The following is a 13,741-nucleotide window of genomic DNA, read 5'->3' as shown; positions in this document are numbered from 1 at the left end:
ATGTTAAGAGAGCGCAAGGGACTGAATACAGAGGAGTGTGAGATGTTGTACCTTTTCTACTGTTTCATTCAGGGCTGTGTCCTGGTTATTTATAAAAGGAAGGGCAAAGTCCTGCAATCCAAGGCAACATGTCTAATCTTCTTGTGTATCTTTGACCACTGACAATGAAGGGTTAATCTAAAACCCCCTAAACTGAAGTTCTTCCTGCTTGGGTGGAAAATATATATATACCTAAGGCTTTTTAAGAGAAATGTTGTACCCAAGAACTGTTTTGTGAGCTGGGAGTGTTGTACTGAACCTCTGGGGCAAATGTTTGCATTGAATTGTTGAAAGAGACTGAGATTGGCAACGCCACCCTGCCCTTGGCTAATGAGCCTTCCCCGAGAGAATATCAAGTGCAATTACCTTTCAGGGAATAACAACATACCAAAGAACCATGGACCCTGCAGAGAAAAGTGAAACACACATTCGTAGGTATAACCTGCTATGAATCAGCATTAATTATCCAATAGAGGGAACGGACTTGCAATAAGTCTCAGTTCCCAACTCACACCATAGATCACAGCAAACGTGAGCTACTTATAGAAAAAACATTTGCAAAGTTCAGTTTGCCCCAACCCCCCTAGTCTCCGCATACACTTCTGCACTTTAGTTGTGCTTGCAGGTTGGCTTCTGGGACATCTTTCCCTACCCACGGTTTGGGGGTGACTGAGAGGCAATAAAAGAGGGATGGTGGCAGTGAGTGAGGCTTCCGAGCGTCAGCAGTACAGTTAGGCAAGGACTCATTCGAGGTTTCACAGGTGCTGACGTGGCCGAGGACACCTGGCTCCTCTCAGCAGTGGTCAAGGAGGTCGGGCTGCAGGGCGGCCGCCTGCCCTTGGCTGCAGAGCGGGGAAACCATCCCCCCACGGCTGGTGGTCCGGCAGAGACAAAAACAGGGGGAACTGTCCCGGGAGACGGGCTCTTTGCCGTGCACATTCCTAAGAAGAAGAACGAGGCAGAAGGCGGGAAGGCCGCATATTTCGGGTTGAGCTAGCGGGAAAACGCGCGGAATTGCCAGCGCTAAGGCGGTGCGGGGGGATGCTGGCCGCCGCCTTTGTGCCGGGGCGGCGGCGGGGGCTGCGCGGGGCGGCGCGGAGCGGAGCGGGCCGGGAGCGGAGCGGGCCCGGAGCAGCGCCGCGCCCGAGGAGCCCCGCGCAGCCCCCGCAGCTCCTCGGGGAGCCGGGAAACCCCGCCGCGAACTCTTCGGACGTGAAAGCGGCGCGGAGCGGGGCCGGCTGCTTTGCTGAAAACAGGCACACGTATATTGAGTTTGTCAGGGATCATAAAATGCGAATTGATTATTCAAACAGCCATTGATTATAAAAGAATGCTTACTGCAGCAATGGGAAAGGTTAAAAGGAAATTGACCCTCTGCGTACGTGACATAAAGTCATTAGGTAAATGAGATATTCATACGGGGTGTAATCAAGGTCATGCTAATTTTATTTGCGGTATTCGACTCAAATCTCGAGCTTCGTTTGGGGACAGCAAATTGTCCCCGAGGGAAATGAACTGCCAGGTAGACCACAGGTGTCGTAAAAAAAAATCCCAAAAAAAACCCAACCCAGGTAAATAAAAGCCGAGTAGGGAAGTAAATTGCCCCGAAGCCCCTTGTCCGGGTGGGCGCGGACCCCAGGCCAGCCCCAGCCCCGGTGCGGCCGCGGGGGCCGGGGCCGCGCCCGAGGAGCGGCGCGCAGGGTCGGGCTCCCCGCAGGGCTCCTCGCTGCTCCTGGGTCCCCTCCGACCAGGGAAAGCTGAGAGTGAGAGCAGTGTCAAAGATCTTCGCCTCTCCCAGACAGGATGAGAACTTGTAAAAAAAATAGATTTATTTATGCACATATTTATCCCCTCTAATTATAGAAATTAATCCTCTTACTTATGACTAAAAGGTAACGTCTAAGGCGTCCCTTTGATGTTTAACAGCATCATTTGTGGCTAACATTCCGACTGATTAAGGAATAATTGTTGTTAAATGCTTTACAAGTGGATAGTGTTTAATTGAGAGGCATTCATAATTTTACGGCTTACCACAAAATGAAACGTAATTAAAAACGCAGAAACTTCCAACTGATTTTGTTCCAATTATGTTTATTGTTCAGACTAATTACTGCACAAGACGGGGTACTTTTCCCCATGTCTAAATGGCACACGCTTCCCAAGTACACCCTTGCAGGTTTTTCTTTTCCAGGTACAGGCTTGGGACGGCTTTCTGCAGCCTCCGCTCTCCCCACCCCCCCTCCCCATTATAATTAAATGCTCCAGCCTTTTCTTCTCTCCCCCATGCAACACCTTGGGATGTGAGAAAGTGATGGCAGCTTTCTTCCCTCGGAGCTCGAAGTAATTGTAGAAGGGCTGATGAATTTCTTGAAGAAACACTTGCCACACACTGAGGAAACCATCTCCTAGCAGGATTTTACAAACCAAAGTAAACAAAGCACCCCAGGGGCGATTTCCTCCTTTTGCGCAGCGTACTTCTCAATTTACCTCAGAAGGGATCACAATCACACACGAGAGTTACAACAGAAATCATACTTGGTTTGGGAAACATATTCTGTACAAGAAGCAGAGATATTGAAAGTGTTCAAAGGAAGGGACAGTCATTAAAATACCTGCCAGGCGCGCTGCCATTCCCTTAACTAACCTTCCTTCTTTCCCGTGAACTCAGAAATCTCTTCAGCATCTATTTAAACACAGATATCCCGGGGGGAAGGGGGGGGATGGTTTGCGGGAAGGGGGAAGGGGAAAGAAACCAACCCACATAGCCCTCAGGTCCATCTCACCAACACCTTTAAGCACCCTCATCCTCGGAAAGGGGTGGGAAATAAAGTTACTTGCCTAATTTCACTGTTCTATCGAAGAGAGTTTATTGTGCAAATGGACTTATTTATTTATTCCTGAGTTTCTCTATCCCTCAGCTGGGCTCTTGGAGAAAATTAGAGAGTTTCCTGAGATCATGCTAATAAAAAATAACTGCTTGCAGTTAAAGAGAATAATCACATCGATCAGAGCCCTGATAAAATAGGGGCGGGGGGCATCAAATGCCCAACACTGCTTACAGTTGGCTTTTTTCCTTTGGGCTCCAAACCGTTAGGAAGGGATCACACACGTATTTATTGCTCCTTTTGTCTCCTTCTTTCTAGCAGGATTCAAACCCCTGTGCGTGCGTGCATGGTTCGGGGGATTGTTGCTCTCTTTGGGAAGGTTGTGGCATTCACAGGTGTGCTTCGGCTCCTTGCTGTAACCCTGTACAATTTCCCAATTCTCCTGGAGGGTTTAATCTAGGTGTGAGAGTAGGAAAGTGTTTAAATTCTACTAGGAAAATAAGCGGGGCCGGGGGAGGGAGGGGGAAGGGGGGAGGAATTCCCTCTTTTGGCGAGTCAGAAATAGCCCAAGCTTTCCAAACGGATGTTAAAATTGGACATAATGGAGCAACACCTCCTTTTTTTTTTTTTTTTTCTCCTTTCCTTTTTCTTTTTTTTCCCCTCTTCAGGTATGAGTCTTGAATCCTTTCATTAAACTGACACAGATTTCCAGAGATGGAGAAAAGGAGGGGTATCTGAGGTGGACATTTTATGTAAATGAGCAAATCCGAAATGTATTACAAATCCACTGTAATAAAACTGACAGTTTTGACAGTATTGACAACATAAATATATGTTGGAACACAGCACTTTCAGACACTTAACCGATGAAGCAATAAAAAGATTCGACTACAATATTTCAAATAATCGACATTGATGTTTTGATACATCATTTTTATACCTCGAATCGATCTATCACTCTATGACCGGTCAATTTTAAGTAAAAATCTGCTGCAATTATTTACGCTATTGCCAATGACGACCTAATAACTGTTTTCAATTAATTACAGCAAAACTAAGCATTATGAGGACTAACCGGCCACATATTCCATTGTATGGCATTTCTTGTATGGAGAGCAAACACATATATGTGTATTGCATTCTCTTTGTGGGATCAAAAGAAAGACATACAAAGACGATCACAATCTTGAGGGGGGTGGTGGTGGGAATAAAAAGCAACCTCTTTTCGGGAACACACCGCCGGCTCTCACCATGTACTTCTAGGAAACACGCTATAATATTTTGTCAGCTCTCTCTCTGTGCAATACCAAGCCGGGCTCTCAGGATTTTTTTTTTTCCTTTTCTCTTTGGGCTCTGCACTGAATCCCACTTCAAACAATGGGCCGAGCAGTTCTTGGAAAAAAAAAAAAAAAAAAAAAAGGAAATTCGTGCTTCGAGTGATTGCCTGTGTGTTGTGAGAGTCTCCGGATCATTTCAAAAGAGGTAGGAGTATATTGTTCTCTCCGGACCGAGAACTCCAGTGTAAAAATGAGAGCGCTCCTCTTCTGGAGTTTTACAGGCAGCTGGAGAACAAAAGGGGATATTTTGAGTGAGCTAGAGCAGAGCTCTGAGCAGAGTTTGAAGCCTTTGCGGATTCTCTGATATCATCCTAAAGCCATTTACTTTGCCCTAACTGTCCTTTTGGTTACCATGTTATACTGGAAAGATTAAATTTTTTTACATACTTCGGGATTCTTTAAACAATTGCAAACTAGATTTTTGACTACCCAGTGCAAACAGTATTAGTGGGAAACCCTGTCAGGTTTTTGGTTGTTTTCTTTTTTTCTTTCTTTTTTTCTTCCTCTCTGGTGTGTGATGGAAATACACGTCGACTGTTTACGGTCTCCACTTTTACAAACATCCCACTTTTACAAACATTCCAGCCTTAATAACATAATTTAAAAAAAAAAAAAAATCCCACCTCTTCCCTAACTTTAGCGCTTCGCACCCACCCGCTTGACATAAGCCGGCCAAACGGGAAGGGGTTCATCCCTCTGCCCCTTCCCGCGGCGGGTTTGGCCTCTCAGGGATGGAACCCGGCACTGGGCCTCACCACGTCCCGCGGGGGCCGCTGAGCTGCGCGGCGGGAGCGAGCCCCGTGCCCGGCCCCGGCGGCTCGGGCTGGGCTGGAGCCCCGCCAGATAGCGCTAGAGGGCCGCTGATGGATGGAGGGATGGGTGGATGGATGGATGGGTGGGTGGATGGCAGCCCCGCCGGGGCAGCGCCGCGCACGGCCCCGGGCCGCGGGCACACCGCGCTCCGCACGGCAGGGCCAACCCGCGGCGGGCCTGTCTCCTGCGGGGCCGGGGGCTTCCCCCTAAAAAAACAAAAAAAAAAAAAAAAGAAAAATGCGGAGGGGTGGGATAAGGAGTAAAAAGAGAAGTAACAGGTAAATGAACCTCTTCCTAATCCAGCTCCCAAAGATCTCAGTCATACCACAGTCGAGGTCAAGAAAAGTTCACCGTGATGGGCTACCATTGACTTTCAGGACTAGAAAGATTTTCGACAAATAATAACACGTTACTGAAAAACGAAGTACACCGCCGGCAGCCGGGGGGATCAGGGTGAGGAGCTAAATGAACCCAGTGATCTGCAGAAGCTAAAACGTGCATGATTTCACAGGGGCACCCGAGATGGGACCTCGAAAGTCTTGCAGCTGCGGGAAGTCGGAGGCGAATCAAAGAGTGCTGAGACGAATAAAAAGTGACTGAAGTTGTAAAAAACAACCGTAAGGGCAAAGGAGAGTGTGGTAAAGAGCGGGTTTGGGGTAGGAATTTAACTGTGGCACAATCCTGATTATAAAAAGAAATAAGTACTATTTAAACTCCACACTTCGTCTTGCAAGCAAAACAAAAAGTAAAATTCACGTGAATTTCACTACGGTGTCACGGTGGTGTCCCGCGTGCATATTTTATCAGGCAGATTGCTTTCTTCATTTATTATGACCCGTTGCCTAGAATGATAGTTCGAGATAAAAAGCCAGTTCGAATATGTTAAATTTTTCGCTGTGTTCCATGATATCCTTGACCTGTCTAAGAGGAGTTTTGCTTTCAAATGCAGTCTACGTGTTACCGAACACAATGGCATCCTCCAAAATACTTGAACTCAGCACACAAACAAACAAACATTGAATAAAGTTACAAACAAGATTAAGGTTCAAGTTATTTGTCCCTGTAGCAAGGCGTCAATTGTCCTAACAGATGTAGGGAAGTTAAGAGGATTTAAACCGTGCGAATTTAATAAACCAGATTAGCAATAGGTGCTTTCCACAAGTGCTAAGAACCGGAAAGTAAATCTAGCCTAAATTACCCATCGGACCGGAGGATCACCTACACGGAGAGCTCAAAATTTCCTACAGGGTACAATAGGATTTCGTGCAAGCATGGCTTGTTTCCCCCCAAAAATTTACTATTTGCATTAAATCTTGTGATAGGAGCACACGCGCGTGCAAAACAGCGGTTTAAGGTCTCCGGTGGGATTTATTCTTGAAATCTGAAATATTACCTGTTGTGCCATCCGCTTTTGCAAGGCTGTGGAAAAAGAGAGAGAGAGGGAGGGAGGGAGAGATGTAACGAGCAAGCAAGAGAGGCATGTCTCAAAGCCAGCAAAGGACTAAGATGCCACACTTCGGAAAGGCTGATTGAAAACAGACTCTTCTTAACTTTAGAGGATTTTCTCTCTCGCTCCCTCCAAGGGCTAAGAAGCCGATTTGGGAGTTTGAAGGGAATAGGTTTCAGCATCCATATTTGTTCTGGTGCACTTGTAAAATGCGATTTGAAGAGGATCTTTAGCCCTCTGATTGTCTTTGTATTGTTTTTCTTGAAACGGATCTTTTGCCCTTAATGAATCCCCACACAGCTGGACAGCTCCTGCTCGGACACTGAGAGCGCTAACCCCAAACTGACCCCAATTTGACACCACAAGATGAAATTTTACCGCCTGTTAAAACCATTTCCAGCCTCGGCAAAAGGAGCTGGCGGTTGACTGAGATGCACTTCCATACCGGACACCTCATTTCTCTTTGGACTTTTGAGCCGATCTATCAAAAAAAAAAAAAAAAAAAAAAGGAAAAAACCCAGGCACCACCCCGACTCGTATCTATCCTACACTTTTCCTGAAAACAGCCCTCGCTCTGAAAGTGATGCAGGAGAAATGGAAATTAGCCATTTTAATTTTCCCGAATTACTTTTTTTTTAAAAAAAGAAATGTCACTAGCTGGGGTGGGGGGGGTAAATAAAAAAATCACCTAAGTATGTGAAAGCTCTCACCCTCTGCACGCACGTATCCCATTTTCCTCCGAGTTCCCAACAGCATCTTTGTTAATACATGAGTACATTCACTTAAGGGCGCTAAATTGAGATCCCTTTTTAATGGCTAAACTGTAGCGCTTTATAAACCACCTTCTCTGTGTGCTTTAATCCAGTGGGATAGTGATGAGGAAAAAGGCTTCAACTCTTTTCACGTGGAAGAAAAAAAAGACACAGGAGGAACATGAAAGATCTTCATTTACTATATGAAATTTCACTTTCTATCAAGTTAAAATAATTTTTAAAAGTTGGTCCCTGTCCCAGATTACAAACATGCACAGCAGGGCAAGACAACGCAGGGGGTTAATTAGTTTAGGAGGGGGAAAAAAATTAAACAATTGAAAGGAGCAGCACTGAACACTGCACAAGTCTTTGGCTGCTTTTTTTCAGCTTTGCTTTTAGTCTGTTTTCTCAGAATTTCTTAGGGCCACTGAGATCTACAGAGACTTTGCGAAAAATAGAATTAGCAAAAAAAAAAGTGGTATAAAATTATATACTAAGCAATAAAATAATTTCTTCTATGGGAGCCAAGTAATCTAACTTTTTTTGAGAAGAAAATTGATGAACTTCTCTTACAGCCTGAGGTCTAAAAAAAATGCATGGAGCCTTAAATGTAGCCAGATTACTTTTGCACAGACAGTTTATAAGGAAAGACGTCTTCTTTGGTGATACTGAAACTATTTCAAAAGAGGCACATTTGTGTATCTCAAGAGACAAGGCTCTGGGTTTGCACTGCCACGGTTAAAAAACAAGCTTGGAAGCTACAAATATTTGAACCGCGTCTTCTAAGCTGGCTGCATCACAAGCAAATGATTCCATGCAAGTTGAGAAATCTGGCTTCTTTGGGGCACGGGGCGGGGGGGGGGGGGGGGATGGGGAAGGGAGGGGGAAGAAAGAAGGGGAAAAAAACCCCAAATAACATTCACCGATGAGATGACTAGATCTCTTAAAAAAAAAAATCTGCTAGAAAACTACAGCTGTAAAAGTAGGAAAGGATTTGCATAACCTACTGCTCTGTAGGTCTCCGCGCACCCAAAGGATTAGCCAAGCATTCATTACCATGAATATCTTGAATTACGTTACCGATTTATACGACAGAGTATAAAATACTGCACAAGAAGACTGGCTTTTTCCCTGCGAAATGAATTGACTTAACCACTGCTTGAAAGAGATCTACATACTAAGGGCTCTTCTACTCACCTCTCTTTACAGTCCCGTGAAAGTCAGTCACAGCAATTCGGTTGCTCTTAGGACTAGCTTTAATCTTGGAGGAGATCCTCTAGGAAAAAGAAAACCCCGTGTCTGCTCTCCGGCTTCTGGCGGGTTTTAAGCAGGGTGCAACTCTGCCTCTAAGTAGGAGAGGGACTTTTCTCCGTATTCCTCTCATATTTGTAAATACAGCCCTGCTCTGCAGGGCTCGGCGCTAGCGGAACATGCAGGAATGCCCACTGGCGTTTGTCAGCTCTCCACACTATCTTTCTTTATACGTGAGGGCTGATTTCCCGCAGACATCATTGTTATGATGGCTCATTTAATCAAACTGTTTAATTGCTCCGGTAATCACTATCATCATCACAGGTACTCAATCATTCATCATTTTGGAGGGGTTTATTGACCTCTGGAGCTCATTCCCTTCGCCTATTAAAATCAGGCCAAATATCTATAACTACCCCTTGAGTCATTTTCTTAAAGTTAAAAAAAAAAAAACCTCTGAAAAGCATCGTCATCACCACAAAAAGCAAAGCAAACCAAAATCTAACGGAATAATATATTTTCTGCAGTGTATTTTCAAAAGCCATCTATGTATGAGGCCACATTCACAAACGGGTACATAATCATTGATAAATTCCACTATTAACGGGATAGTCTGTTTTAGATTTTATGTGCAGGGGACCGTGAACGAGGGTGGGGGGTTGGGGAGGACAAAACTGCAGCAATCGATAGTTTGACCATCGCTCCTCCCCTAAACTTCAAGCATCCCCCATGATTGATGATCCCGGGTAGCTTTGGTAATTGACTGCTCTGAGGTAAGGCATGGTGTAGCTTCAGCGAAGTGATTGGGCGAGAGAAACGCACCAAAATTAACGCGCGTGTGTGTGTGTGTGTGCCTGTGCGTTCGGAAAAGTTCATTCGGTACTCAAGGGTGGGGGGGGGGGGATGCATCATCTCACTTAATTTGCTAAATAACCCCACTGTAATTAGCACTACCATTAGAAGGCATTACCGAGCTAATACTCCAGCATACATTCCACAAGCGCAACGTCGATAAACGGTAAAGTCCAGCAACACACACACGTAAATACTGCGCTCACCGCCGGATCCGCTCAAAACGAACACGCAAACAGAAATCTACATAACATCTGGATCTCTCCTACAAAAGACTGAGCAAGACTTTGTTTTTAAGCCCTTTACAAAGCCTGGCAGCCTAATCGCAAAACTAAAAGGGATTTCCCCCTCTTCCCTCCGCCTCTCCCCGCCCCCCCTCCCCTTCAAGACATCCAGAGCGTGTTTGATAGCAGCGATCACTTAATGAAGAGCGGTGCCCGGCGCGGTTTGCACCAGGCGCTCTCCCCATGCCCCGGAACGTCCGTTAGTAGCTGGCGGCGCACAATGAGCGCTCCGCGGGCAGCGGCGCGGCCGGCGTTGCGGCGCGCCGGCGGGGCCGGGCGCGCGGGCCCGGAGCAGCCTCCCCGCGCCCGGGGCCGCACCGGCTCCGCGCACTCCCCCCGCGCGCTGTAGCTCCCGGTGCCCGGGGCTCGCGCACCGCGCGCGGCAGCGGCCGGAGCCGCCGACCCGAGGCAGCGGCCCCGCGCGCGCCGCCAGACGCCCCACGCCGCGGGTAATCGGAAGGTATTTGGTTGCTCAAATAATCTAGCGCAAACCGACCCGGGGCCGGGCTTCTACCGCACTTTTCTTCTCGCTCTCTGCAGTTTCCCCTGCCTCTCCCCCCCTCTCGCACACACGCACTCTCCCTGTCCTTCCTCCCCTGCCTCCCTCCCTCGCTCCCTCCCTCGCTCCCTCCCTCCCTCCTCCCTCCCTCGCTCCCTCCCTCCCTCCCTCTCGCTCGCACGCTCGCTCGCTCCTTCCTACACGCCGTGCTTCGCTCGGGGCAGGGGCTGCTGCGCGGCTCCCCCCGCGCGGCGCCGCGGCCGCCCCGCCGCCGCGCTGCGCATCCCCGGCGCTCCGCCGGCTGGGGCGCCCCGCCGCCCCGCGCCCGCGCCCGCCGCCGCGCCCCGCCGCTCCCCGCCGCCGCCGCTCCCCGCCGCCGCTCCCCGCCGCCGCCGCCGCCGCGCTGCAGGACTGGCTATGGCCACCACTACTTCCGGGTTCCGTCACTTCATTCTCCCGCCGATCAGCGCCGCAAAACTGAGCCTCTTCTATAAGGCAGCCGGCAGCCAACCTGCCAACACTTACTGACACTCACTCATCCCAGGGAGTGAGGGAGAGAGGGAGACAAAATACCTGCCGGGAGGAAAAAAAAAAAAAAAAAAGGAGAGAGGGGGAAGTCCGGGCTTTGCAAACTATTCAATTTTTCTTCGCATCTTTCCCCACCCCCCTTCACAAGTACTTTGAAAAAAACAAAACAAAACCAAAACCAACAACCCTATAAGCGATCCTAAAAGGCAAAACCCGAGCACGGAGTTACTGGAAGAAGAAACCGGGGTTAAAAAGATTCCTCCTCTCTTCTTCATCATCATCAACCATCATTCATTCACTACCTTGACATTCCCTGGCTTTGATTGACAGCTGGAGTGGCAAAAAGCCATGAGACACGACAGTTTGGTTACATGTGGGTTGCTGACGGGCCGATCGTAACCTTCAGTTTGGGGGCTTGACAATTTTTTTTTTTTTTTTTTTTTTTTTTTTGCGTAGAGAAAGAAAAAAGGAAAAAGAGAGACAGAAAAAGGAAAGAGAAAGAGACAGAAAAAAAGAAGAAAACACAGAAACTCATCGTGGTTCTTGACTGTTTTTTATATATTGTTGTTGTTATTGTTGTTGTTATTACTATTATTTACCCATATTGGAGGATAGGAGAAGTCTATAAGTGGGTTGCAAAAAAAAAAAAAAAAAGGAATCTTCTTCACTCTAAATCACTTTCTTTGCTGGACTGGGATATTAAATATACGACACATCCAGGAGTTTATTGGAGCGCAGACTGATGGCGCAAAGGGTAGGTTTAAATCTCCAACACTTACCTATATATAAATCCTCTCTTAAGAGGGGCCTGTCCGATTTGCTCTCCTCTGTTGCTGATGATGATGGCGGCCACTATTAAAAAATAGCAGCAAAATTATTCTCTGGCTTTTTGTGTGTGTGCATGAGTGTCTCTGTGTGTGTGTCTCTCTGCAATTGTTCCACGCTTTTTTCCTCTCTAGCTTTTTCCCCAGCAGCGCGAATTCCCTGCTCTCTGCCTGCTAAGTAGCACGGGGGAAAGCTTGCTCTGCTGCTGCTGCTGCTGCCGTCGCCGCTACTGCTGCTGCCTAGCAAAGACTAAGAAATACATATGTGTGTCTGTGTATATACGAATGTATATATATGTATACACATATAGCTGCTTCTCTTTTTTTTTTCTCTCTCTTTTTTTTTTTTTTTTTTTTTTTTTTTGTCTCTGGCTGTGACAAGGACAAGGGGAATTGCCACTAAATAATGTTTCTGGTAACTTTCAGATTATTTCCCCCTTTATCTACCTCCCTCCTCCCGATACACCCTACCTTTCCTCTCTCCTTTCTACTGTTGATTTATTTATCTAGTTAGTTTTGATTCAGCTTGTTTATTTTTTTTCTTCTTTTCTAATGCAGAGTAACTCTAGTTTCTCTCCTCCGTTTCCTTCCTTTTCATCCCTGTTTCCTTGTTAGGGTTTCTCCTGCCTGTGCTGAAGAGGACCATCTTCCCCCACACACTCAGACAGGCAAACACACTTTCCCCTTTTACCTCTTCTCGCACCCCCACTCCTTCTTCAGCCCCTCCAGCCTCTGCTCCCGGTCCCAGTTGATTTCATTTTTAGCATTTCTCTCTCTGTTGTGGCTGTTCTTGTTTTGTTTTGCTCTGTTTGTGTCTGTCCGGGTGCTTTACTCTCTTCTGACTTTTGTTGTTGTTGTTTGTTTGGTTTTTTTTATTCCCCCCTCTCTTCTCCTCTTTCTTTTTCTTTCTTCTCTTCCGGCCCGCTTTTTGACAGTACGATGAGCTGCCCCACTACGGCGGGATGGACGGAGTAGGGGTGCCGGCGTCCATGTACGGGGACCCCCACGCCCCTCGGCCGATCCCCCCGGTGCACCACCTCAACCATGGGCCGCCGCTCCACGCCGGACAGCACTACGGCGCCCACGCCCCGCACCCCAATGTCATGCCGGCCAGCATGGGCTCCGCTGTCAACGACGCGCTGAAACGGGACAAGGATGCGATCTACGGGTAGGTGCCGCCGGGCCGCCCGGCGCCAGGGCCCGGCCCCGCAGCGCGGGTGCCCGCGGAGCGGCCGGGGCAGGAGCGGAGCGGCCGGGGCAGGAGCGGAGCGGAGCGGGAGCGGAGCGGGGCGGGCAGCGGGAGCTCCCGCGGGGCCGCGGCGGCAGCGGCCAGCCGGGCCCGGAGCGGAGTGGGGCGGGGGGAGCCCCGAGAGCCCGGAGGGAAGACGGCGGCAGAGCAGCCCCCGGCAGCCCGCTCGGGAGGGAGACCCGCGCGGTGGCACCGCCGTGGCCCGCGATCTCGGGACCAGGGCGATCTCGGGACCAGGGCGATCCCAGCCTGGCTCGACTGAGGTGCCAGCACCCACGGGAAATGGGCGCTGGAAAACAGACAGAGGCTGGGTTGGAGAGAGGTGGTGTTGCCTTGTCCTTCCATTTTTCTTTTTTTATTTAATCGGTTTTTTCCTCTTTTGTGGTTTTTTTGGGGGGGGTTCTTTTCTTACTCGTGGGGTTTTTTAAATTTCTTGGAAAGGCCCCACTTAGGAGTTAGAGACTCTTATTGCTCTGGATTTTAGTTGGAGAAGTGTTGTTCTGGTGTTCTCTGTGCCATAATACCACTCTTCCAACTTTGTAAATAAAGAGCTATTCACATCGCGGAAGGTAGTAAGAATAAAAGGGATTCACTTCTTGCAAGCAGCTCTTCCCAGTCACAGAAGACATAAATATATTGGGGGCAATGAGCTGAATTTTCTATTTAAGAAAGAAAGAACATGGGGAAAAAGAAACCCATACCCAAGGGTTTCTCAAGCCTGCACCAGGGCTTTGCTTGGAGGGAATGACACCGATTCCCTTCAGTGCCTTTTGGAAAAAATACTAACTGATCCTAAAAGGAGAGCTAGTAACATCTATGACAGAGTGTGGGGCCTTGATCAGACACCAAAGGGGAAAAGAAACAAATGCATGCTTACTACTTAGCACGCAGATATTTTTTTTTTTTCTGACTACACCAACTATGGGAAAATATTTCGCGAAGTGCTCCCTTCCTCCACCCCCTCCCCAGCTCACTTATCTGGACAGATGGTATTTTACTTGGTTGTGCTTCCTAAGCCAGGAAACTTCACCACATTTTTGT

General features: G+C 48.1%; 1 protein-coding gene and 1 long non-coding RNA gene across 12 annotated transcripts in view; one reads left to right on the top strand and one right to left on the bottom strand.

The window, feature by feature from the left end:
* Positions 1–4,143: 4,143 nt before the first annotated feature.
* On the bottom strand, positions 4,144–9,761 carry LOC141729352 (uncharacterized). Its single transcript, XR_012580796.1, has 2 exons — positions 8,411–9,761; positions 4,144–6,942 (listed from the first exon to the last, which is right to left on the bottom strand). It is a non-coding gene; the product is annotated as an uncharacterized LOC141729352 (long non-coding RNA).
* A 164-nt stretch (positions 9,762–9,925) lies between these two features.
* The window catches only part of MEIS2 (Meis homeobox 2), a 173,745-nt gene continuing 169,929 nt past the window's right edge, over positions 9,926–13,741 (top strand). For 2 of the 11 annotated variants that reach the window (XM_074542773.1, XM_074542771.1), the window contains exons 1-3: positions 10,368–11,381; positions 11,834–11,866; positions 12,387–12,619. In XM_074542773.1, the coding sequence (XP_074398874.1) occupies positions 11,858–11,866; positions 12,387–12,619 (242 nt within the window). In that variant the 5' untranslated portion in view covers positions 10,368–11,381; positions 11,834–11,857. Of the gene's footprint in view, positions 10,061–10,367; positions 11,382–11,827; positions 11,867–12,386; positions 12,620–13,741 lie in introns of those variants that run through there. The other 9 variants (XM_074542780.1, XM_074542779.1, XM_074542777.1 and 6 more) reach the window with 6 other exon arrangements.

This window comes from Zonotrichia albicollis, chromosome 6 (assembly GCF_047830755.1).
Source record: "Zonotrichia albicollis isolate bZonAlb1 chromosome 6, bZonAlb1.hap1, whole genome shotgun sequence".
In the NCBI taxonomy this organism is placed as follows: Eukaryota; Metazoa; Chordata; class Aves; order Passeriformes; family Passerellidae; genus Zonotrichia; species Zonotrichia albicollis.
Note: the sequence above shows the minus strand (reverse complement) of the source record. Positions and strands in the feature narration are given on the sequence as shown.